A 27,824-nucleotide genomic window follows, 5' to 3' on the forward strand; every position below is an offset into this window, starting at 1 on the left:
TCTGGACTGAGGCTTCAGATGTTGTTCCTGGGATTTGCTGGAGCCACTCTCCCAGTTTGGGGGTTACTGCCCCAAGTGCCCCCACTACCACGGGGACCACGCAACCCTTGACCTTCCACATCCGTTCCAGCTGCTCTTTCAACCCTTGATACTTCTCAAGTTTCTCATGTTCCTTCTTCCTGATGTTGGCGTCAGCTGGGATCGCCACATCTATCACCACCACCTTCTTCTGCTCTTTGTCCACCACCACTATGTCCGGTTGGTTAGCCAGGATCTGTTTGTCAGTCTGGAAGCTGAAGTCCCACAGAATCTTGGCCCTGTTGTTCTCAGCCACCTTCTGTGGTATGGCCCATTGGGACTTGGGTATTTCTATTCCATACTGGTTGCAGATGTTCCTGTATACTATCCCAGCCACTTGGTTGTGCCTCTCCATGTACGCTGATCCAGCTAGCATCTTACACCCTGCTACTATGTGCTGGACTGTTTCAGGGGCTTCTTTGCACAGTCTGCATCTTGGGTCTGATCTACTCTGGTAGATCCTGGCCTCTATGGCTCTTGTGCTTATGGCCTGTTCTTGTGCTGCCATGATTAGTGCCTCTGTGCTGTCTGTCAGTCCTGCATTATCCAGCCACTGGTAGGATTTCTTGATATCAGCCACTTCCTCTATCTGACGGTGGTACATGCCATGTAGGGGTTTGTCTCTCCAGGTTGTCTGTTCCTCCTCCTCCTCTGCACTCTCATCAGGGTTCTGCTGCCTGAGACATTCACTTAGCAGTTCATCCTTTGGGGCCATCTTTCTGATGTATTCTCGGATTTTCGATGTTTCATCCTGGACCGTGGTCTTGACGCTCACTAGCCCTCGGCCTCCCTCTTTCCGCTTAGTGTATAGTCTCAGGGTGCTGGACTTGGGGTGGAACCCTCCATGCATGGTGAGGAGCTTTCTAGTCTTGATATCTGTGGCTTCTATCTCCTCCTTTGGCCAGTTTATGATACCAGCAGGGTATCTGATGACTGGTAGTGCGTACATGTTGATGGCTCGGACCTTGTTTTTACCATTCAGCTGGCTTTTCAGGACCTGCCTTACTCTCTGGAGGAATTTGGCTGTGGTTGACTTCCTTGTGGCCTCTTCATGGTTTCCATTAGCCTGTGGGATGCCAAGGTACTTGTAGCTGTCTTGGATATCACCTATGTTGCCCTCTGGTAGGTCAATCCCTTCAGTCCGGATCATCTTGCCTCTCTTTGAGACCATCCGGCCACACTTGTCCAATCCGAATGACATCCCTATGTCATCGCTGTAGATCCGGGTGGTGTGGATCAGCGAGTCTATTTCTCGCTCATTCCTGGCATACAGCTTGATGTCATCCATGTAGAGTAGGTGGCTGATTGTTGCCCCACTACGGAATCGGTACCCGTAGCCGCTCTTCGTGATGATCTGACTGAGGGGGTTCAGGCCTATGCAGAACAGCAGTGGTGATAGCGCATCTCCTTGGTATATGCCGCACTTGATGTTGACTTGGGCAATGGGTTTTGAGTTGGCCTCTAGGGTTGTCTTCCACATTTCCATTGAGTTCTGTATGAAGGTCCTTAGGTTCCTGTTGATCTTATACAGTTCCAGACATTCCAGTATCCATGTGTGTGGCATTGAGTCGTAGGCTTTCTTGTAGTCAATCCAGGCAGTGCACAGGTTGGTCTGTCTCTTCTTACAGTCTCGGGCGACTGTTCTATCGGCCAGTAGCTGGTGCTTGGCTCCTCTGGTGTTACTGCCAATTCCTTTCTGTGCCTCGCTCATGTATTGAGCCACATGCTTACTCATTTTTGCCGCAATGATGCCTGACAGGGCCTTCCATGTTGTGCAGAGACAGGTAATTGGCCGGTAGTTGGATGGGATGGGTCCCTTCTGGGGGTCCTTCATGATTAGGACTGTCCTGCCTTGGGTTAGCCATTCTGGGTGGGTTCCATCCCTCAGCAGCTGGTTCATCTGTGCTGCTAGGCGTTCATGGAGTGCAGTTAGCTTCTTCAGCCAGTACGTATGGATCATATCGGGGCCTGGTGCTGTCCAGCTCTTCATCTTTGACACTCTTTCTTGGACGTCTGCCATTGAGATGGTTACTGGTTCTTGTTCTGGGAGGTTGCTGTGGTCAGCTCTTAGGTCCACTAACCATTGGGCATCGGTGTTGTGTGATGCCTTTCTTTCCCATATGTCTTTCCAGTATTTTTCCACCTCAGCTCTTGGTGGGTCTGACCGGTTGTTGTTCCCCTGCCATTGAGAGTACACCTTGGCTGGTTCAGTGGAGAACAGCTTGTTTATTCTCCTGGCCTCTCCTTCCTTGGTGTATCTCCTCAACCGGGTGGCCAGAGCTGTTAGTCGCTGTTTGGCAGTTTCGAGTGCCTCTGGTATGGAGAGTGAGTTGTACTTCCTGGGCGCCCCTTTATTCACCATGTTCCCTTTCTGTAGTTCAGCTAGCTGGCTAACTTCTCTCCTTGCTGCCTTTATCTTGGCCTCTAATCGTCTTTTCCATGGTGGATACTGTTTGTTATGTCCCGAGCCCACCTTGTGTCCAAGAATCTCCATGATTACTGTTGCTGTACTGTGTATCAGCTTGTTGGTCTCAGTGATGGTTCTTGTGGAGATTGTCTTCAGAGCAGCATTCACATCTACTAGTAGATCTTCTGAAGGTACTTGGCAACTCAGCTTCGGTATTCGTCGGGGGCTCCAGGTTTCCAGTTGGGTCACGATCTTCCTTCTCAGGTCAGCAGCTCTTGTGTTGAGGCTGTTAGCTGTTGGGGCTTGGTACCCAATCTCTGGTTGTGGGGATGATGACATCTCCCCGCTGACCTGTCTTCCTGGCTCCCCCTTGCCGTAGCATCGTTGTTGTATTTCATTAATCTCTAGTTGTGATAGCAGATTTCGATTATGGATGTTGGAACACTGGGCTAATAGCTGTTTCTTTGTTAGCCTTGATTGTGGGTTTCGAAGTATCCAATGGTCCCACATTCTCTGCATGTATCCCCTCTCTCTGGGATTGCTTGTATAGTAGCATTCCAGCAAATCCGTATTTTCTGTCCTCGTCCATCGATGTCTTGTTCCAGTAGCCCATTTCTCATCAGTTTGCCCTGGTTCCCTAGCAACTGACGCAGACCTTGTTGACCCGGGCGACGTCTGAGCCGGTATGACTCTATCAGTTATGTCTTCACTCATTCCTGAGGTAGGCTGATATATCATGAGGGGTTTTTGCCTAAGAACCCTTACTGGATGATGTTTTGCCCCGACCGGGATATATTTTATATATATATATATATATATATATATATATATATATATATATATATATATACACAAAATGGAATCATTTGCTGACAGCTCAGTCCCCCCCAGTTCAAAAATCCTATCTGCGCCCCTGCTTGGGACCCAGTCGTTATGGGAAACACCTGATACAGATTTGAGCGCAATCAGCATGCTGTTTTCACAGAGACTTTACGAAGTATCATCATTATTACGTTTGTTTCTAGCCATGTTTATGACGCTGGTTAAATACTCTGCTTTATGATTCTGCTTTCGTTTGTGTTTTGTTACTCTGACCTTGCCTCACATTTTGTTATTGTAAATATCACGCCTGCTAATAAACACTCAGATCTACCACTGCATACCTGACAGAATACTTCACAAAGTCTCTCTGTGAAAACAGCATCTTTATATGCACATGCTGATTGCGGTCAAATCAGCATCAGGTGTTTCCCATAACGACTGGGTCCCAAGCATGTGCACGCAACGCGCTGAAAAGAAGAGAAGAGCAGAGAGGATTGAGAATCGAGTGGCTGTGGTTTGTTAACACCTGATACAAAAACTTGTAGCATCCTAGCAATCATCGCAAAGACGCATATAAAAACGCCCCAAAATGCCTACTTACCTGGGCATCAACGATACAGGATTTACAGTATCTTGTCGTGTCCTGATCTCCAGATCATTACTCCAGCCACATATAAAAAGTTGTACGTCTCCATGCTCTTCCAGGTTTTCATCTGTTTGTCCGTGTAGAACGATGTCTGCAGCACCAGGTAGTTTGAGATGTCGGGGAACTCGACGGATGTCGAGTCCTTCTTTGTTACCATGTAAGGACCTATCCCATGAGTGTTTTCTATATCCACTTATTTTGACTGTACTTCTTGGTTTTAATAACTTGCTTGTTTAATTAATATCCCATTAATACATTACCAACCAATTAATACACTTTACAATAGATTATTAGATTCTAATAGAATAGATGAGCCAAAAATAATTGGGGATCTTTTTTAATGGGCCCTGACTCATTACAAGTATGAATAGGTGGGCCTCAAAGCAGAAAAGGTTGAGAACCCCTGCTCTACCCCCTGCTGCAGTCTTCATTATTCTAGGTACTAATAAAGAGCCTGCACCTTTTGTTCGACGCAGGCATGGCATGGTACAAGACTGTTCAGTACTTAATACATCATTAGAAGTACTTGATAGTCAATGTGAAATTTCACTGGGAGTCAGTCCAGTGCAGATTGGAGCTTGTTCATGCACCTACTGGAACATCCAGACAGTAAGGCATTACAATAGTCCAACCTAGAGGTAACAAAAGCACGCACTAGTTTTTCTGCATCATACAGTGATGATATCTATATTAGTGATATTTTTGAGATGAAAAAGACTCTCCTTGTAATATTATGTAAATGTGTATGACACCCAGGGTGTCATGAAAAGAACAAGGACTTGGAAGGAAGGTGTGAGAGAGATTATGAGTCTGTTTATTATTCTTTGGGCTGTACATTTGAGCATGTAAGAACTTCTAAATGTAAATGTTTGAAAATAAATGAAACTGTCACCTTCATACTCACACACGCTCAGCAAATTTCTGTCAAATCACGGTTTTTATCAGCTCTGCACAGGCTCACTTGTTCAGCTTTTCAGCAGCTCCTGCAAAACACACACACACACACACACACACACACACACACACACACACACACACACACACACACCTATAAATAGGTATCATTAATTACACACAAATGTGCACTCATTCATTACCACACATTCAATCCAGACTCTGCCCTCCATTCATAAACTGGCATTCAAACATTCACCCCTGCCATAATGAACTTCAAATGAGTGATTGGATTCAATAATCACAATAAGATCTCTCACTGCTGTACATGATGTAATTCAAAGGTCATTTAGATTTGCTGCATAATCAGGAAGATTACCGTGGTATCTGTGGTACAAAATTTGCGCCAAGCTCAAGCAATACAAACAAGGAAACACAACCCTGATCGAAGGCCAGTGGTAGGTCATTTACCACTTTAACCAGCGCTGTCTCTGTACTGTGATTGGGCCTAAATCCTGACCGAAAGATTTTTTTATGAATGTGATTCCTATGCAAGTATGAGCTTAAGTGCTGTAATACAACCTTATTTAGGATCTTGCAGATAAAGGGGAGGTTTGATATTTGCCTATAGTTAGACAGCTGACAAAGGTCAAGGTTGCATTTTCTTAATCAGTGGTTTGATAACTACTATTTTAAAGGGTTTAAGTACATAGTCTGTGCTAAGACTGACTAGACGGTATGCTGGATGACTGTATGCCATCAACTCTCAACTTTCTCTGACAGGATTATTTGAATAATTGACCCCACTGAGTCTAAAAGTTATGCAAATGCTGATCTCAGAGTTTCTCGGAGGAAATCAAGACAGGAGCAAATACTTTTTCATGGTTATATAGCTTGCAGCCTACTCTTCATAGTCAGTGTTTTGTTTCAGATTCAATATGCTAGAATACAGAGGAAAAACACTTTGATCCTTTCAAACTAATTCAGGCTAATTCAAGTCACATGAAAATAAATGGCGGTCATTTTGCTCCAAATACTTCCCTAATGCCCGGGATGTTTCTATGCCAGTGCAGGAGATGTGCCTGCTGTTTATGAAGTCTCTTGTTGTGAGCTGCATGGCAACTGTGCTAAATGAGCTAATATAAAAGCTAATGCTCTCTAACAAACTGAAAGAGTGACTTGGATAAGAGGACGTGGGAATCCCTCAGCACAGATGGCAGAGCCAAGGCTAGAAGCAGCTAGTGCTAATGTGTTATCCTTTCCCTAAAAAGAGCCCCACTTTCCAGTGTAAAAGAGAAGGGCACGATTTTAAATCATAGAGCTGTGTTTCGGGGTAGTCAGGCTGCATTAGCATCTGTGGTATAAGAGATCTTTTGTGTGCAGAACGTTCCAGTGGGAGACTTAATGGCATTCATCGCCCTGCAGTCTTGGGCTCACAGAATAATTACCATAATTGTAATTCATAACTTTTTCACTCCCAGCTCTTTTGCTGAATAAAAGTCTATCATGCACAAACACACGAATCTCCAACCACAGGTTAACATACACACACTGTGTGTGTGTGTGTGTGTTTTACAGGTTAATTAACAACTATAGCTGATAATTATTAGCGTTCCTGAGAAAACTTGATGAGAACAGCTTGCTTACTGGGGCAGAACTGTGAGACAACAGATTTTGTTGTTAAACACATAAGTGCGACACATCCAAACTAGCAATCAGTCAAAGATGGATCTGTTTAGATGCAGCTGACTTACACTACCGTTCAAAAGTTTGGGGTCACCCAGACAATTTTGTGTTTTCCATGAAAAGTCACACTTTTATTTACCACCATAAGTTGTAAAATGAATAGAAAATATAGTCAAGACATTTTTCTGTCCATTTTGAGCATTTAATCGACCCCACAAATGTGATGCTCCAGAAACTCAATCTGCTCAAAGGAAGGTCAGTTTTATAGCTTCTCTAAAGAGCTCAACTGTTTTCAGCTGTGCTAACATGATTGTACAAGGGTTTTCTAATCATCCATTAGCCTTCTGAGGCAATGAGCAAACACATTGTACCATTAGAACACTGGAGTGAGAGTTGCTGGAAATGGGCCTCTATACACCTATGGAGATACTGCACCAAAAACCAGACATCTGCAGCTAGAATAGTCATTTACCACATTAGCAATGTATAGAGTGGATTTCTGATTAGTTTAAAGTGATCTTCATTGAAAAGAACAGTGCTTTTCTTTCAAAAATAAGGACATTTCAAAGTGACCCCAAACTTTTCAACGGTAGTGTAGCATTGGGATGAGTTGTGTAGTGACCGCTCATTCAATGCATACCACACTCACATGAGAGCGTGCTTCATTTTAACCAAGAAAACAAATTCTCATATGTAGAAACAGTGTCGGTGAAACATGGGGGTTGGAGAAAGCTGGATTTTGGCAGCTATAATTCCAATACAATTCAATTAAACAGAGGCATGAGACAGGGGAGCAGTGAATAAATAATGTATGTGTTATCCATGAGTAATATTACCATACAAACTTGTTGATATGTAGGGACAGGACGTATATTTTTGTGGAGTATGATTTTAAATAAAACTCAGAGAAATTGTAAAGCCGTGATTTTAGTCACGTTGGTACATCATTTAAGTGTGCATGTGGGGCTATATGTGTAATTGTGTAAGTGTGCATAGGTATCCCATCCCCCCCCAAGTCAATACTTTGTAGAGCCCCCTTTTGCTGCAATTACAGCTGCAAGTCTCTTGGGGTATGTCTCTATTAGCTTAGCACATCTAGTCACTGGGATTTTTGCCCATTCCTCAAGGCAAACCTGCTCCATCTCCTTCAAATTAGATGGGTTGCTTTGGTGTACAGCAATCTTCAAGTTTTTATTATATGTCTACAAAATTATATGGGTAAAACAAATACTTCAGAAAGATATTTAGTGTGAATCAGCCTCATTTCCCAATGACAGTGCAAAAAATGACATCATAGGAAGTGAAAATATCACGATAGTGAAACTGACTATAGTTGAGATAATATATAATAAGCCAAATATGATGATATTAAACATATTTTTGGACATTTGCTTTTAATTAGAAACTTGAAATCATCTTGTTCTACTGGCAGATGAGTTTTCTTCTTTTCAGTATTTCTTTCTAGAAAGATGCACAACTGTTGATGAATAATTTTAAGATGAATTAAATTAATTTCAGTAATCTTATATTTGGTCTAGAAATGCCTTGAAATAAGTTTAATAGTCTTACAACCCCAATTCCAAAAAAGTTGGGGCGCTGTGCAAACTGTAAATAAAAACAGAATGTGAAAATTTGCAAAATCATGGAAACCCTATACTTCATTAAAAATAGAACAAAGACAATATATCAGATGTTGAAACTGAGAAATTTTATTGTTTTTTGAAAAATATATGCTCATTTTGAATTTGATGTCAGCAACACGTTTCAGAACGTTGGAACGGGGGCAACAAAAGACTGGAAAAATTTGTGTAATGCTAAAAAAAAATTGGTTAATTGGCAACAGGTCAGTAACATGATTGGGTATAAAAAGAGCATCCCAGAGAGGCGGAGTCTCTCAGAAGTTAAGATGGGGATGGGTTCACTGCTCTATGAAAGACTGCATGGGTAAACAGTGCAACAATGTAAGAATAACGTTCCTCAGCATAAAACTGCAAAGAATTTGGAGATCACATCATCTGTGGTTCATAATATCATTAAAAGATTCAGAGACTCTGGAGAAATCTCTGTATGCAAGAGACAAGGCTGAAAACTGACACTGGATGCCTGTGATCTTCAGGCCCTCAGGAGACACTGCATTAAAAGCAGACACGTGTCTGTAGTGGAAATCACTGTATGGGCTCAGGAACACTTCAGAAAGCCATTATCTGTGAAAACAGTTCATTACTGCAGTCACAAATGCAAGTTAAAACCAGATATAAGCAATATTCAGAAACACCATCACCTTCTCTGGGTCCGAGCTCTTTTACGTTGGACTGAGGCGAAGTGGAAAATTGTCCAGATAGACACCACGTCCTCCAGGCTAAAGAGGACAGGGACCATCCGGCTTGTTATCAGTGCACAGTTCAAAAGCCAGCATCTATGATGGTATGAGGGTGCATTAGTGCACATGATGCACTAATGCACCCTCATACCATCACAGCCTCATTTCCCAATGACAGTGCAAAAAAATGACGTCATAGTAAGTGTCATTTTTACGGTGGACTGAGGCAAAGTGGAAAAATCAAAAACTGCACGGCTCCGTAATAAGAGTCCGGGTGCTAAACTGGCCTGCCTGCAGTCCAGCCTCGTCTCCCATTTAAATCATTTGGTGCATTATGAAATGCAAAATATGACAAAGGAGACCCTGAACTATTGAGCAACTGAAACTGTATATCAGGAATGGGATAACATTTCTCTTTCAAAACTACAGCAATTGGCCTCTTCAGTTCCCAAAGTTTACAGAGTGTTGTTAAAAGTAGGTGATGCAACACAGTGGTAAACATGCTCCTGTCCCAGCTTTTTTGAACTATGTTGCTGACATCAAATTCAAAAAGATCATATATATTTCAAAAAACAATTACATTTCTCAGTTTCAACATTTGATCTGTTTTCTTTGTACTATTTTCAATGAAATATAGGGTTTCCATGATTTGCAAATTATCGCATTCTGTTTTTATTTACAGTTTACACAGAGTCCCAACTTTTTTGGAATTGGGGCTGTATATTTGGTTCATTGTAATCTTGCAACGAGAAATACTAGATCCATTTTCCTTTTCAAGATATTTTCACGAGCTAAGACATCATGTTTTGCAGTTTAATACTATAAATAAAATGTGATGTAAATGTTCAATGCCCTGTCATCTCCACCTGCAGTAAAGATCTCCTCAGAGGAAGAGCAACACCTGATCAATCAGGAAAAAGTGACGTGTTGCGAGTTAACATGTTCACACACAGAAAGAGCTCTTGCATTTGGACGCAGTCTTTCTCACTTAGGCCTGTACTTAGGCATGTACTGTATTCTTCATGCGGTATGGTGCGGAGGGATCTCTGAAGGAAGAGGATGTATTTTGAGTTTCAAAAGAGCTACGTTTAACTCTTTTTGGTGACCTCTGTGTTATGCGTTGTGTAAATTAGTGGGGTCATGAAAGTCCTGGGTTCAAACCTGGAAGCTGACTGGGGCCTTTCTGTGTGGAGTCTGCATGTTCTTCTCATGCCTGCGTGGGTTTCTTCTGGGTGCTCCAGGTTTCCTCCCACAGTCCAAAGGCATGCTGATTTGGTCAAACAGCTACTCCGAATTGCCCATAGGTGTGAATGTGAGTTTGAATGGTTGTTCATCTCTGTGTTAGTCCTGTGATAGATTGGTGAACCCTGCCTCTGGGATTGGCGCCAGCTCACCCTTGACCCTGACGTCTAAGCAGTATGGATGTTAGATGGATGGATGTTACACTGTTGGAAATCACAATGTCACATTCTCAAAGTTATTCTATTTAGGGGTCCAAGCACGAAAGTCAGCTCAGATCTAATGTGTTCTATCAGTGAGAATTTCAGGAAGGGAAAGTTCTGTGTCTCCAAAAAATATCATTTAAATTTCTTTAATTATTTTAACATAAAATAAAGCTATATTATGGGGCTCTATGGAATATTTTACAGTTTAAAGGGTTCCTGGCTACAAAATGTTTGAGAACCACTGCTATAAATCAGCATATCATACTGTGAACATAAGCAGTCCTCTTACTTGCACTCCTTTTCGTATTAGGTTAACTGTAGCTACTATTTCAGGTAAATACCTGGGACTTTAAGGGGTTAATTATTTAAGCTAAGCTGTCTTGAATTGAGTGGAACTTTTAAACGAATCGCCATCCTACCACCGGTAACATTTTGTACAGGTTCCAGATTTAGAATTCAAGAATTGCTGAGTCTGAATTTTATTTTTGGTTCATGAATGGCACTGGTCTGTCTTTTGTAGCCAGTTTTGCTGAAAGCCTTGTCTGTGTGTACTTCTGGACAGACACTAGCTTAGACAACAGAAAGGAGGCAAGTCTGAGAGAATGTACTTTGAAAATGCTGGTGTCTAGACATTAAATAACTGTATTTTAATATGCAAGATCAGATTGTCAATGCAGTGACACAGAGCAGGGTTTGAGATGAAGTAATGTAGTTGTGAGTAGGTGCTGCGCATATATAACACACACACACACACACACACACACACACACACACACAGAGTGGTGCTTGAAAGTTTGTGAACCCTTTAGAATTTGCTATATTTCTGCATAAATATGACCTAAAGCATCATCAGATTTTCACACAAGTCCTAAAAGTGATAGAGAACCCAGTTAAACAAATGAGACAAAAATATTATATTTGGTCATTTATTTATTGAGGAAAATGATCCAATATTACATATCTGTGAGTGGCAAAAGTATGTGAACCTTTGCTTTCAGTATCTGGTGTGACCCCCTTGTGCAGCAATAAAATTGCAATTAAACGTTTCTGGTAATTGTTGATCAGTCCTGCACACTGGCTTGGAGGAATTTTAGCCCATTCCTCCATACAGAACAGCTTCAACTCTGGGATGTTGGTGGGTTTCATCACATGAACTGCTCACTTCAGGTCCTTCCACTACATTTCCATTGGATTAAGGTCAGGACTTTGCCTTGGCCATTCCAAAACATTAACTTTATTCTTCTTTAACCATTCTTTGGTAGAATGACTTGTGTGCTTAGGGTCGTTTTCTTGCTGCATGACCCACCTTCTCTTGAGATTCAGTTCATGGACAGATGTCCTGACATTTTCCTTTAGAACTCGCTGGTATAATTCAGAATTCATTGTTCCATCAATGATGGCAAGCCGTCCTGGCCCAGATGCAGCAAAACAGGCCGAAACCATGATACTACCACCATCATGTTTCACAGATGGGATAAGGTTCTTATGCTGGAATGCAGTGTTTTCCTTTCTCCAAACATAACGCTTCTCATTGAAACCAAAAAGTTCTATTTTGGTCTCAGCCGTCCACAAAACATTTTTCCAATAGCCTTCTGGCTTGTCCACGTGATCTTTAGCAAACTGCAGACGAGCAGCAATGTTCTTTTTGGAGAGCAGTGGCTTTCTCCTTACAACCCTGCCATGCACACCATTGTTGTCTAGTGTTCTCCTGATGGTGTACTCATGAACATTAACATGAGCCAATGTGAGAGAGGCCTTCAGTTGCTTAGAAGTTACCCTGGGGTCCTTTGTGACCTTGCCGACTATTACACGCCTTGCTCTTGGAGTGATCTTTATTGGTTGACCACTCCTGGGGAGGATAACAATGGTCTTGAATTTCCTCCATTTGTACACAATCTGTCTGACTGTGGCTTGGTGGAGTCCAAACTCTTTAGAGATGGTTTTGTAACCTTTTCCAGCCTGATGAGCATCAACAACGCTTTTTCTGAGGTCCTCAGAAATCTCATTTGTTCGTGCCATGATACACTTCCACAAACGTGTGTTGTGAAGATCAGACTTTGATAGATCTTTAAATAAAACAGGGTGCCCACTCACACCTGATTGTCATCCCATTGATTGAAAACACCTGACTCTAATTTCACCTTCAAATTAACTGCTAATCCTAGAGGTTCACATACTTTTGCCACTCACAGATATGTAATATCGGATCATTTTCCTCAATAAATAAATGACCAAGTATAATATTTGTCTCATTTGTTTAACTGGGTTCTCTTTATCTACTTTTAGGACTTGTGTGAAAGCCTGATGATGTTTTAGGTCATATTTATGCAGAAACATAGAAGATTCTAAAGGGTTCACAAACTTTCAAGCACCACTGTGTGTGTGTGTGTGTGTGTGTGTGTGTGTGTGTGTGTGTGTGTGTGTGTGTGTGTGTTTATGCATGTGTGTTTGTTGCATTCATCTAAAGGTTGTAGCTTGTAATACCCAATCTCCGAGCAGGAAAAACCAAAGAAAACGCAAACACTGAATTCCTACTCAGGAACTCAGGATGGTCTCTTTAGCTCTGAAGCAAATCATGGCAGCTAACAGTATTAGCAGTAAACATCACAGCACGTCTTAACTTTAAATGAGTTTTACTGCATATACAAGTATTTGCATTAGATCACTTAACATGCAGACATATTCACTTGTTAAGTCTATAACACTCATCACAGTTCACTGTTTTGAGGAGGAAACTATACATAACTTATCACACCTAGCTCTCTAGCATGTTGCTAACAGAAGACAAACATGGAGGCATCCATGTTTTTCTCCCTCTTTGTAGTAGAGGTCTGCGCGGGTCGGATTTTTCAGTCCCGCTCCCGCTCGCGCCCGCATTGTGCAGTCCCACTCCCGCCCTGGCCCGCAAAGAATTATGATTTTCAGTCCCGCTCCCGCCCGCGCCCGCCCGCGCCCACAAAAAAATTATGAATTTCAGTCCCGCTCCCGCCCGCGCCTGCCATATTTTGTCCTGCTCCCACAAAAAAATTATGAATTTCAGTCCCGCTCCCGCCCGCGCCTGCCATATTTTGTCCTGCTCCCACAAAAAAATTATGAATTTCAGTCCCGCTCCCGCCCGCGCCTGCCATATTTTGTCCTGCTCCCGCCCGCAAATCCCGCATGATGCAGCCGTTCGCGTTATTTCTCAGGAAAGTTCTTGTCTTGACACAACGTGATGGTGCCCCGCCCCCTACTTTGAGTGGATTTGAGCATAAATATCTACAGCTCACGTTTGTTATTGTTTACCTTATTTCTGAATTCAACATGTAGTATCTCTAATAATAATAATTAGTGCTGTCAAACGATTAAAATATTTAATCGCAAATCACACATTTTTATCACATGAGAAACCATTGTAATTCTCTTGATCAGCATAAAAAAGAGAATGGGCTTGCTTTGTACCAATATTTATTTTTTTTTTTATTGCAAAGCAAAGCTAGTAAAATAAATGAATTGATTTCCTGCTTGCGTTAGTCTACAACTTTAATCAGAGAGACATGTTACACAGTGACGGTAGGCTTGACTCAATGCCATCCCAGAAATCCTTCCTGTAATATGCAAATTTGGCCGCCTCTGATTGGACAGCCAAATTTGCATATTACAGGAAGGATTTCTGGGATAGCATTGAGTCAAGCCTACCGTCACTGTGTAACCTGTCTCTCTGATTAAAGTTGTAGACTAACGCAACAAGTAAATCAATTCACTCATGGTTCTCTTGCTAGCTGGGTGTGAACTGTGAGTCATTAGGGTGATCAATGGCAAGTTTAAGATGCTATTTCTCACTCAATCCGGCAATCTGACTTTCTCTGCAAATTTAGGCATCTTAAAATGTTTTTATTAATGCCAAATAAAATATCCAGCACAAATTATATATGATAGATATAAATTAATAATTTATAAATTTTATTTCAAGCACGTTTTTAGTTAGCGGGACTGCAGCTTATCATCGCTCCCACCCGTGCCGCATATGTGCACTCCCGCTCCCGCCCGCGCGCGCATATGTGCACTTCCGGTCCCGCCCGCGCCCGCAATGAGCTTTCAAAATTTTTCCTGTGCCGCACTGCTTTGCGGCGGGTCCCGCGAGTCCCGCGGGACTCCCGCGGGAGTGCAGGGCTCTACTTTGTAGCTTGAATGCATGAAAATGATATAATAATTATGAGCTCTTCTGAAGAAAGCCATCATCTGCACTCACGATGGAGGTGTTTTGGCTGACCAGAGATATGTGTTGGAATAGTACGTCGAACAGAGATCATAATGCTTCTTTCATTCTGCCTCTCTCTTTCTCTGAAAAACATTGGAATATTAAACGGTTTAAACTACTGTACGTGTGTGTGTTGCGAGAAAGAGAGTGTGTGAGACTGGTTGTGTCATAAGTGAGGCACACAATCGGCAAGCAATTGGCATGTATTAATTAAAGTGACACCTATGATGCAACAGGAAATGAAGATGATCCTTATGTAAGACTTCCTGTGGTTATACAACCAGATACAGTCATCATCCTCATCTCTCTTTCTCTCATTCTCTCTCAGCACATCCATATGAACTCCCACTGACAGGTGTTTTGGTCCAATCTGTCTGTGTGTGCAGCAGCAGTGCATCATGTTTTTCAAACACAACAAGCTGCTGTGACTCAGAGCTGCTGAGCAACAAGGCCTCGCCTGCATGACACAGCCACCATTATTGTTCTTGTTAGATGGTCTTCCACCAAAACCTTAATTAAATGGTGTTGCTTCTAGTATGTAGTGTGTGTGTGTGTGTTCCCCTTTGTTTACCCAAAATGATGGGTGCTGAAAAAATATGTACGCACCTTCACTCACACACGGCACATTGTTGTCTGTTCTTAGAGTTCTACACGTAACAGAGACAGACACGTATCACTGACTAGATGCACAGTCTAAGTAATTTCTCTTGTAGTGCATTGTGCATTGTGCTGCTGATGTTCATTGTGCTTCTTCTGTTTTTAAGCCCAAGCAGCGCACATCTCTGTCCTCATCGCAGGATGTACAGCGGACAGTACCGAGCCATAGTGGTGAGCCGTCTGAGGTGAGCTCATCTCTGGGCTATGCCAGCTTTAGCACCAGTCCACCTGCTAGTCCTCTCATCAGTCCAGCGAACTACTCCACTGGGTCAGCTGAGGACTGCCCCCTTGCTGGTAAGATTGTGTGACATCTGCATTTCCTGCACATCTTTTTTGACCAACATATGACTAATTCCTTCTTGGAGGGCAACTCTATACATACACTATATGGCCAAAAGTGTGTGGACACTTGACCATGATATTCATTGCCTTTGCTGTTATAATAAGCTCCACTCTTCTGTGAAGGTTTTCCCCTAGATTTTTGGGCGTGACTGTGGGCGTGACCTGAGGTTAGGCACTGATGTTGGGTGAGGAGGTCTGGGGTGCAGTCAGTGTTCCAGTTCATCCCAAAGGTGTTCAGTGGGGTTGAGGTCAGGGCTCTGAAGTGTTCTTCCACTCCAGCTTTGGTACACCATGTCTTCATGGAGTTTGCTTTATGCACAGGGGCATTATCATGCTGGAACAGGTTTGGGCCTCTTAGTTCCAGTGAAGGGAAATTGTAAAGCTACAGCATGCAAAGACATTCTATTCAATTGTGTGCTTCTCACTTTGTAGGAACAGGTTGAAGAAGAACCACATACGAGTATGATGGTTAGGGGTGCACATACTTCTTACTATATAGTGTATATTTAACTAGGTTTGAGTATAGACATCCTATGCACCATGTGTGAATAGTTTTTATCCCCCGCTGGCCAAAAGGCCCGAAGGGGGATTATGTCGTGGCGATATTTGTCTGTCCCGGGAAGGGTACTCACCTTCTGAAATCAACTCCTCTCACGATTTTTGGAGGAATTTCACGAAACTTGGCAGGATTCTTTGTTATATGTCGGTAGTACGCATATTGTAATTTCATTCAGTTCAGTCACATTTTACCAGAGTTACAGCCCTTGATTTACAACCTTGTACTTTCACAATTTCATGAAGGTTTGCTTGCCTTCTGAAATCAACTCCTCACACAGTTTATGGAGGAATTTCACCAAACTTGGCAAAAGGCCTTGTTATATGTTGGTAGTACGCATTATTGTTATTTTGTTCAATTCGGTTGCATTTTACCAGAGTTGTGGCCTTTGATTAACAACCTTGTACTTTCACAATTTCATGAAGGTGTGCTCGCCTTCTGACATCAACTCCTGTCTCAATTTTTGGACGAATTTCTCGAAGCTTGGCAAAAGGCCTTGTTATATGACGATAATATGCATATTGTGATTTAATTTCATTTGTGAACATTTTCCCAGAGTTTTGAACCTTGATTAAATAACTTGTACTTTGACAATTTCATGAGGGTGTACGTTCTTCTGAAATCAACTCCTGTCACAATTTGTGTAGGAATTTCACCAAACTTGGCAAAAGGCTTTGTTATATGACAGTTATACAAATATTGAAATTTTGTTTAATTTGGGCAAATTTTCCCAGAGTTATGTCCTTGATTATTAACAAACTTGTACTTTGGCAATTTCATCAAGGTGTGCTTGCTTTCTGAAATCAATTTCCCTCACAATTTTTATCCCCTGCTTGCCAAAAGGCCCGAACGGGGATTATGTCGTGGCGATGTCCTTCCATCCGTCCGTCCGTCCCGGGAAGGGTACTCACTGTCTGAAATCAACTCCTCTCACAATTTTTGGAGGAATTTCACAAAACTTGACAGGATTCTTTGTTATATGTCGGTAATACACATATTGCAATTTCGTTCAGTTCAGTCACATTTTACCAGAGTTATGGCATCGTTGCCAGCGGGGGATATTGTGCTCATGTTAAGAATGAAAACAGAAGCTTTAAGAGACATGTCTGACTGAGTGAGCACGAGACGATCCTTAAAGTTTATATTGTTTTCAACAGTCTATGTGTAGCCAGGATTAATGATGAAATGCTACTTTAATAAGAGATTTTTCCAAGCGCTGCTACCTTGTTTCTCACAAAGTGTCTCTTGCTGTTCTGAATGATTCTACAGCAGCGGCATGGATAAGAATTCATACATCAAACCCACATAAAATGACAGAACTGCATATTAAAGCCACTCTGATCTCATACACATCGCCAGGGGAAGCTGTGATGTGTATTCAAGTCATCCATTCACTTTGTGTTGTGGCTGTTTAAACGTGGTCACGTTGCCAGTAGGTGGCGACGGGAGACGTGTTAATGTTCCAGTACCGTTGTTTCATCACAACAGAATGTTGTACATGTATGAAAGTTGAGTCAGTGGTGTGAAACATGTGATGAGATGTTCAGGTTTGTCCAGGTTTTAGAGGGCATGTCACTTCCTCTGGATCCTGCGTGGGCAGGTGTGGAGTTAATATTGTTACCATGGTAATGTGACTGCTGTTCGTAGTGATGGAGGAGACATTGCAATGGCGATGTCTGTAATGATGAGGTTCTGGCAGCTGCCACTCACCAGCATTGTCTGTATGCTGTCTAGAACCATCCTCTGCAGGAACATATGAGAGAGAGAGAGAGAGAGAGAGAGAGAGAGAGAGAGAGAAGAAGAAGCCTTCATTTTTGATGGGCAGTGAAATTCCTCCTCTACGTCGTTTAACCCATCTGAAGCAGTGAACACATGCATGCACACACAAGTGAGTAATGAGCACACAACCATACCCAGAGCAGTGAGAAGCTATGCTGTAGTGCCCGGAGAGCAGTTGGAGATTAGGTGCCTTGCTCAAGGGCACTTCAGCCATGAAGTTTTCCTGTCGGTCCAGGAGAGAGAGAGAGAGAGAGAGACTTTAAGGTGAAGTATAGTCTCAGGAATTGTGTTGTGTAGAGGTTTGTTTCTGTCTTTCTCTGTCATTAAGGAGAATTAATCTTTGTCTTAGCCATTCTCTTTTAGAGATTCCAGGGACTATTATCTCTGCTGCTCTTTAGTCTTTCTCACTCTGCAACCACTCAATGTCCAAACAGCAGATAAGGTCAAAGATTGACTAAAGCTTTACTGCTTTAATCTCTCAGTAATGTGTGACTTTCCAAGGCGGTCTGTCCATATTTGTTTAGTGCTCAAAATATTCAATTTATATCCGTTTTCAAATTTGAATTTAAACCAGAAGCAGTCATTTCCTGTACCAAAAGGCATGGTTGTTTGTTTTTTTGTTTGTTTGTGGATAAATGGAAACAATGAAAAATTAGGGTTGCCTAAAAACTGAAAGGAAAAAAAAATCATTCACAAAAAAGGCATTTATTTACAAATTATAACAACCAGCAATTTGCAGAATATAACTTGATCCAGGGCGGCACGGTGGTGTAGTGGTTAGCGCTGTCGCCTCACAGCAAGAAGGTCTGGGTTCGAGCACCGTGGCCGGCGAGGGCCTTTCTGTGCGGAGTTTGCATGTCCTCCCCGTGTCTGCGTGGGTTTCCTCCGGGTGCTCCGGTTTCCCCCACAGTCCAAAGACATGCAGGTTAGGTTAACTGGTGACTCTAAATTGACCGTAGGTGTGAATGTGAGTGTGAATGGTTGTCTGTGTCTATGTGTCAGCCCTGCGATGACCTGGCGACTTGTCCAGGGTGTACCCCGCCTTTCGCCCGTAGTCAGCTGGGATAGACTCCAGCTTGCCCGTGACCCTGTGGGACAGGCACTACAGCGACTACAAATAATGGATGGATAACTTGATCCACCTCCTGTGGAACTTTCTAGAAAGCTTTCTTTTTTTTTTCACCTTTATTGGATAGGACAGTGTAGAGACAGGAAATGAGCGGGAGAGAGAGACAGGGAGGGATTGGGAAATGACCTCGGGCCGGAATCGAACCCAGGTCCCCGGATTTATGGTATGGCGCCTTATCCACCTGAGCCATGACGCCCCCTCTAGAAAGCTTTCTATCTAATTTAAGGAAGATAACTATGTTTCAAAACAACATCTTTCCTAAACCTGAACATCCAGTTGCGCTGTTAGATAGCCTCACCGACGAGATCTCAGAGTCATCTCAGCAAATTAGTGTTTATTTACTTTTTATTACTGGCTCTTTTTGCACATCCAGCGCTATTATATATTCAGTATGACTGACATATCCTTATTACCGTCTGGCAGGAGCATGGCTGCATGGACTACCAGACTCAAGAACAGCTTTTATTATCAGGCCATCAGAGTCCTTAACTCTGAATCATTCCACACTGCACTGTATCGCCTGCACTTTTTACTTTGTACTGTTTACCAAGATAGCATGTGTTTACCAACATATCACAAAACTCTTTACACGGTCAGTACTTTAATTGCTCTTTCAACGATGTGCAATTATTAGTACTCACACACCCCACTTTGTCCAACGTGCAATACTGGTGCTTGCGCTACACCCCCGTCCCTACACTACCTCCTCAGATAATGCATGCACATATTTTCCCATATGACTTAATTATTTCTATTTTTTTTGCTTTAATTTTATTTCTATTTTATATTTAGGACTTTTGAATTTTTATATTACTCTACTGAAACTCCTGTAGGGCTCCAATACTGAGAGACTTGTTCCTGGATTTTATCTTGCAAACAACACATTTCATTATAAAGTTGACCCTGTGTTACCATACATATGATAAATAAAACTGAACTGAAACTGTTGTTTCAGCTACAGATGACAAAAATAACCATCTAATAATATTTTATCAGATTTAATTCATTTTTGAGTTGTTACATTCCAGAAGGCGGCATGATGGTGTAGTGGTTAGCACTGTCGCCTCACAGCAAGAAGGTTCTCGGTTTGAACCCAGCGGCCGACGAGGGCCTTTCTGTGTGGAGTTTGCATGTTGTCTGTGTGGGTTTCTTCCCACAGTCCAAAGATATGCAGGTTAGGTTAATTGGTGGCTCTAAATTGACTGTGAGTGTGAATGGTTGTCTGTGTGTGTCAGCCCTGTGATGAGCTGGCGACTTGTCCAGGGTGTACCCTGCCTCTCGCCTATGGTCAGCTGGGATAGGCTCCAGCTTGCCTGCGACCCTGCACCGGATAAGCGGTCACGGATCAAACATTCCAGAAAGCCGAATTAAGCTGGATGCACTTATAGAGCTGCTGCGAGGCAAAATGGAGTCCTTTAACCAACATTTCATTATAATGGCCATACGATTTTCTTTTAATAACAGAATGGTCATTTAAAAATGAAGAAAACATGCATAATGAACATGCAAGTTTTACAGTATTGATTAAAAATGGATTAAATGATCATTTTTGGAGAGCCAGCAGAGACACGCAGCTTTGTGCACAGTGTGAATGTACAAGGAATGTTCAGTGAGAGAGAGGGGGGATATAATCTAAGAGGAGACCTAAATTTTAAAAAACCAAAGGTTCGAACAAATATGAAAAGCATGTGCGTATCGAGCTGTGGGGTGACTTTATGGAACAGACTGGAGACAGAAATAAAACAAAGTGCAAATATAAATCTGTTTAAAAAAAGGTACAAAAATATTTTTAAACAAGTATATAGAAGAGGAAGTATGTTAACGGAGGATGATGAGGGATAAATAGAATAGGGTTGATTGTTATATTAGAACTAACAGTATATGGTATATATTTATTTATGGGGATAGTTTATATATTTATATTTACAGGGATAGGTATGTAGTAGATATTTATTTTTGCAATTATATATTTATATAGATATTTATGAAGTGTATATATGGTGTATAGTGTATATATATATATATTTGTAGTTATATATTTATATAGATATTTATGAAGTGTATATATGGTATGTAGTATATATTTATTTTTGTAATTAAATATTTATATAAATATTCATGAAGTGTATGTATGGTATATATTTTTATAGGTGTATTAATGTAGTTTGGATTTCGGGGTAGTTAAAAAGGGGTGGGAAATTAAAAAAGTATTGTACTTCTTCCCACTCCTTTTTCGAACAATGTGCGGTGTTTTGTAATGTCTTAGCTCTTTATGTTACTTTATTTATTTTTTTAAATTTCTCGTTTTCTTTCTTTTGTATGTTCAAATAGTTACATACATTTTTTATACATGTTCGAAATAAAAAAAAATTTAAAAAAGGTGTATGAATAAATATCTTATTGTAAGAAAGCATACAGTATTTATTTTGCTTTTAAATAAATATGGTAGAAATATGGGTTGCTTTGGAATTCAGTTAAGCAGTCGAACTAAAACCTAATAGCTAATCTCTCATTAATAACAATGTTAATGAACTTGCTTTTCTGTGAGAAGCTTGCCAGGTGCTGTGTATAATGAGCACATCCAAAAATCTATGGCGAGATCGGCGCGCCATATGGCAGCGCCGATCTCTGTTTCTGTAGTCCTCGGCCTCTCGCCTATTACATAGCTAGGGTTACAGTGGGGGGATGGTCCTCTGGTAACCGCAAGAGTTTGACTCCACACTCGCATCTGTATTGCAGCGTGCCCTGCCAGACGACAGTAGGTACCGATTTTTTATGATGGTCTTTGGTATGACCCAACCAAGTAGAACTCGCAATCTCCCGATCGAGAGGTGGACGCGCGAGCCACTAGGCCAATGAGCACATGTTGCAGGTCTCATCTCATCTCATTATCTGTAGCCGCTTTATCCTTCTACAGGGTCGCAGGCAAGCTGGAGCCTATCCCAGCTGACTACGGGCGAAAGGCGGGGTACACCCTGGACAAGTCGCCAGGTCATCACAGGGCTGACACATAGACACAGACAACCATTCACACTCACATTCACACCTACGCTCAATTTAGAGTCACCAGTTAACCTAACCTGCATGTCTTTGGACTGTGGGGGAAACCGGAGCACCCGGAGGAAACCCACGCGGACACGGGGAGAACATGCAAACTCCACACAGAAAGGCCCTCGCTGGCCACGGGGCTCGAACCCAGGACCTTCTTGCTGTGAGGCGACAGCGCTAACCACTACACCACCGTGCCGCCCATGTTGCAGGTATAGTCTGTAAATCAGAAATGTGCACCACTGTTAACCTGTTTTCCCTGAAAAGACTAAGAAAGAGAAGAAACATATTGAACGTCTACATTTTCATATAGCTGAACATTTGGGCTAGTTTCTAGTCTCTTTGGGTTGTAGGAATTTGGGGTGGGAATTTTAGCAAACCTCTCCCAGAAATTCAGCAAACTCTTCTATAAAACTCAGTATTAAAGTAAAACCTCACACTTTTTTATTTCGTTCCAGTCCTTGAAGCTGGCAAGCTTTCTAAAAACAAACCAACCAACAAGCACAAATGCTACATCTTATTTTATTTATCTCATCTCATTATCTCTAGCCGCTTTATCCTTCTACAGGGTCGCAGGCAAGCTGGAGCCTATCCCAGCTGACTACGGGCGAAAGGCGGGGTACACCCTGGACAAGTCGCCAGGTCATCACAGGGCTGACACATAGACACAGACAACCATTCACACTCACATTCACACCTACGGTCAATTTAGAGTCACCAGTTAACCTAACCTGCATGTCTTTGGACTGTGGGGGAAACCGGAGCACCCGGAGGAAACCCACGCGGACACGGGGAGAACATGCAAACTCCACACAGAAAGGCCCTCGCCAGCCCCGGGGCTCGAACCCAGGACCTTCTTGCTGTGAGGCGACAGCGCTAACCACTACACCACCGTGCCGCCCTATTTTATTTATTTTATTTATTTTTTTGTATTCATTATTTGCTCAATCCATGTATTGTATTCAGATTTTTGTGGGAAATAAGGAATTTTAAGCAGACTGTCATAGGACAGACCAGTCTGAATGTTGTCTGTCTGTCCAAATTCCAGTCTGTCCAAATGATGGGCCAAAGGCCCGGAACAATGCAGTCAGAGATCTGGGGCCTACCTTAGGGCCCCGGAAGCTGAAGGGCTTTAGATGTCTGGAGATGGCTTCTCAGCTATTTCCAGGCACATTTTTATGAGGCCAAATTACACTAGACATTAGTTGCTAATTACACTACAAATTGAATATAATTTACAAGAAAATGTCAGAAGATTCAAGAAAAACATGCTTAAAGTTCTACCCAAGAAAACAGTAGCACACACAGGTCAGTTCCATGTCGAGAAAAATGTATGGGGGGCCAAGGATGGTCCAGTTGGTTACAACTTACTGGGACTCATACAGTATATAGGTACTATAATAACACTCATGAAACATTATGTCAACAATGACTATTTTTTATACTATAAGTCTATAAGAAATTTAGTAATTAAAAATACAACTCTTCTTAGATAATCGAGTTAAAATTTTGAGGACGAGATTCCAAGTAACTTTGTAACAAAATGACTTTTAAAATGACTCAAAACTAGACAGGGTAATATCATTTGGCATTCAGACTAAAATCTGCTGGACTAGAACTTAGAAAATAGAAGACAATAAAAACTCTATTAAAATATAAATCTACATCCGAGAAAGCATATGACTGTCATTCTTATTATGAATTTTAAAAATGCACATAATAATAACAACATAATCATCGATTGGCAGTTTGGCACTTAACCTAATACTGCACTGCAAAGTTTCATGTAAACTGAACTCTTAATCAACTGACTGGGTCAATCAGATACCGTCAACCCTAAAAAACTAGTTCAACTGCATTGTGCAATAAAAGCAACAGTGAATACTGAATGGATTATTATTGTCTTATTTAGTGTGACACTCGGGGAGAAGCCCTACTTAGCAAAGTCTGTGTGTACTGAGAGTCCTTATAAACATGAGCTGTGATTGCACTCTGATCAGGAACAGGTGCATGGCAATTAGTCCTAATGAACTTGAGCATGGCACTGCACACAAGTTGCCATCCAAGGCATGCTGTGCACTCCAACTGTCATTCATTCATTTTTAAAATTTGTTCAATCACGAAGGTACGTTTGGATTGAGTAGAGGATGTGTACGAGAAGACTTTTCAATCACCACAGATGACTCCCAGCCCACTGGGTGGAGTGAAAGCAGTAGCATCTAACATCAATAGTGCAAAGACCTTTGTAGCCTTTCATCTCTTCCACTGTACCGTAAAGATGATGCTTTTGAAAAGACCCACTGAATCTCTTCTACCCTTTCACGGCATGTTCCTCCGGGACACTCCAATACCCTTATGTGATGTTTATTCTACCACTTCAAAGGTGTGTTGGTGGTGTGTTAGCACCAGAGACCTACTGAGGGAATGGTAATGAAAACTCAAGGGGCAGGATGGCACTGGACATGATCCTATGCTAACTATTTGAGGTACCATAGACGAGTAGGTTACCAGATATTATTATTATTATTATTATTAATTTATTTTGGCTGCGCAAGATCAAAGCCTCTTCACTAGAAACTCATATCATCTCATCTCATCATCTCTAGCCGCTTTATCCTGTTCTACAGGGTCGCAGGCAAGCTGGAGCCTATCCCAGCTGACTACGGGCGAAAGGCGGGGTACACCCTGGACAAGTCGCCAGGTCATCACAGGGCTGACACATAGACACAGACAACCATTCACACTCACATTCACACCTACGCTCAATTTAGAGTCACCAGTTAACCTAACCTGCATGTCTTTGGACTGTGGGGGAAACCGGAGCACCCGGAGGAAACCCACGCGGAGAACATGCAAACTCCGCACAGAAAGGCCCTCATTGGCCACGGGGTTCAAACCCAGACCTTCTTGCTGTGAGGCGGCAGCGCTAACCACTACACCACCGTGCCGCCCCTCACTAGAAACTACCAGGCAAAAATTATAAAAAATGGAGCTAACCCAAATTGTCACTTCTGTGACAAGTTTGACAAAACAATAGATCACCTGGTATTCAGTTTCTCAGTTCTCACACCCAATGAATACGTGAATAGACATGGCAGAATCAGATAATACCTTCATTGGAAAATATGCCAACATTATAGCCTTCCATCAGCTGACAAGTGGTACGAGCACAAACCCCCACCAGTCACAGAAAATGAGCAAGCTACTATTTTATGGGATTTGTGCATAAACACTGATGGAACCATACAAGCAAATAGACCAGACATAATAGTTAAGGATCATAAAGGAAACACATACCTGTTGATTGATATGACAGTACCTACAGATAGAAATATTTCTGCGAAAGAATTTAAAAAACGATCAAAGTCTAAAGGCCTACAGATTGAAATAGAAAGAATGTGGCACCTTAAAACCACAATTGTACCAGTAGTTGTCGGAGCTTTAGGTCTGGTCAAGAAAGATACTGAGAAGCATCTTAAAAAAAAATCTCAGGGAAGCCAAAGATGCAAGAAATCCAAAAAATATTTTTTAAATAGTACAGGTCATATCTTAAGAAAAGCTCTCGCACTTTGACATGTTTTTCTATGGCTAAAGATAAAGCGACAACTTTCCTACTGCTTTGTGGGAAAAGACCTCTGGTTGACCTCTGATTGCGGCCCAGCAGTGGGATTGTAACAAAAGCTGATAAAAGGATTTGAAAATAATAATAATAATAATAATAATAATAATAATAATAATGCCCATTCTTTCTGCCAAACTGGCAGCAAACTGGATTAAAAAGTTTGCACCCTTGGTGTAAAGCTGTTTGATTTAATCCAAGGCTTCTCAACCTTTTCTACTTTAAGGCCCACCTATTTATACTTGTAATGAGTTGGGGCCCATTAAAAAAGATCCCCAATTATTTTGACTCATCTTTTCTATCAGAATCTAATAATCTACTGTAAAGTGTATTTGGGATGCAACATCACTCCCTGTTACAGATGGGAGCCCAGGAATTCAATGAATGCAATAAAAACAAAATTTTAAATTGTTGGTATTGTATGGATGTGCCAGAAGCCAACATCAAACCCTGCATGCAGGGCATTCTTAGTCAAAAGGGATTAATGATCCAAAAGTGGAGTCTGGTCCATTAACACAAGAACTTATTGCCATGTTTGAGTACAGCAAACAAGCAAGTTATTAAAACCAAGAAGTGGATATAGAAACCACTCAATGGGATTAGATCCTTACACCCTAACAAAGAAGGATTTTTCCAATGAAAGAAAAAATTACGAGCTAAATATGACACTAGTCGAATAAATTTTGATCCTATTGTAGCCATAACTAAATACAAAGACAATAGTTATGCATATTTTAATTAACTTAATATAAAGATAATTAACAGATAACCAACAAATTTTAAAGATTGTGTATGTTTTTAGTCTTTTGTATTTGTAATTATTTGTATCTGTATATGCACGACCCCACCAGCTCTGCTGATCAACTTATCATGTTTAAATAAAGTCATTCATTCATTCATTCATTATGAGTTGGAAAATTATCCATCTGTTGAATTCCCCAACATCTCAGACTACCTGATGCTGCGGACATCATTCTACACGGACACACAGATGAAAAACTGGAAGAGCACAGAGTACAACTTTTTATATGTGGCTGGGTTAAAGATCTGGGGATCAGGACACTAGAAGATAAATCCTGTATCGTTTTTGCCCGGGTAAATAGGAGTTTCTGAGCTTTTTGTATGCGTCTTTGAGAAGGTTTCTAGGACGCTACAAGTTTTAGTATCGGGTGTAAACAAACCACAGCCACTCGATTCTCAATCCTCTCTGCTCTGCTCTTCTCTTCCAGCAGGCATCACAGATCCTTATAATTTACCCACAAATGTACACTACCGTTCAAAAGTTTGGGGTCACCCAGACAATTTTGTGTTTTCCATGAAAAGTCACACTTTTATTTACCACCATAAGTTGTAAAATGAATAGAAAATATAGTCAAGACATTTTTCTGGCCATTTTGAGCATTTAATCGACCCCACAAATGTGATGCTCCAGAAACTCAATCTGCTCAAAGGAAGGTCAGTTTTATAGCTTCTCTAAAGAGCTCAACTGCTTTCAGCTGTGCTAACATGATTGTACAAGGGTTTTCTAATCATCCATTAGCCTTCTGAGGCAATGAGCAAACACATTGTACCATTAGAACACTGGAGTGAGAGTTGCTGGAAATGGGCCTCTATACACCTATGGAGATATTGCACCAAAAACCAGACATTCAGTAGAATTTAGCTAGAATAGTCATTTACCACATTAGCAATGTATAGAGTGTATTTCTGATTAGTTTAAAGTGATCTTCATTGAAAAGAACAGTGCTTTTCTTTCAAAAATAAGGAAATTTCAAAGTGACCCCAAACTTTTGAACAGTAGTGTATTTATTTATTTATTCAGCCCACTGCATGCGCGCACACTCTGTGTGTGTGTGTGTGTGTGTGTGTGTGTGTGTGTGTGTGTGTGAGAGAGAGAGAGTGTATACGCAGGTTAAATGTAGAGGAGGAATGTGACAAAAATAAAGGCTTGTTCTTCTTAATTTACACATAAATGTATTTATTCCACTTGAAAACTATACGGCAAATCAGCTACTGGATTTGGGATACTACGACATCCTGAACTATTTAGCATTTGACTTCAAACTTGAAAAAAATTCATGGCCCACTAGATGGTGCTTTGTGGCCCACTAATGGGCCACAGCTTAGTGGTTGAGAAACATTGGTTTAAGCTTTAG

At 41.5% G+C, this 27,824-nt stretch overlaps 1 protein-coding gene across 5 annotated transcripts in view; it reads left to right on the forward strand.

Annotated features, from left to right (window-relative positions):
• The window catches only part of anks1b (ankyrin repeat and sterile alpha motif domain containing 1B), a 504,499-nt gene that overhangs the window by 289,799 nt on the left and 186,876 nt on the right, over window positions 1-27,824 (forward strand). For all 5 annotated transcript variants that reach the window (XM_060914283.1, XM_060914286.1, XM_060914284.1 and 2 more), the window contains one exon: window positions 15,303-15,489. In XM_060914283.1, coding sequence (XP_060770266.1) covers window positions 15,303-15,489 — 187 coding nt within the window. The remainder of the gene's footprint in view (window positions 1-15,302; window positions 15,490-27,824) is intronic.

Source organism: Neoarius graeffei, chromosome 2 (assembly GCF_027579695.1).
Source record: "Neoarius graeffei isolate fNeoGra1 chromosome 2, fNeoGra1.pri, whole genome shotgun sequence".
In the NCBI taxonomy this organism is placed as follows: domain Eukaryota; kingdom Metazoa; phylum Chordata; class Actinopteri; order Siluriformes; family Ariidae; genus Neoarius; species Neoarius graeffei.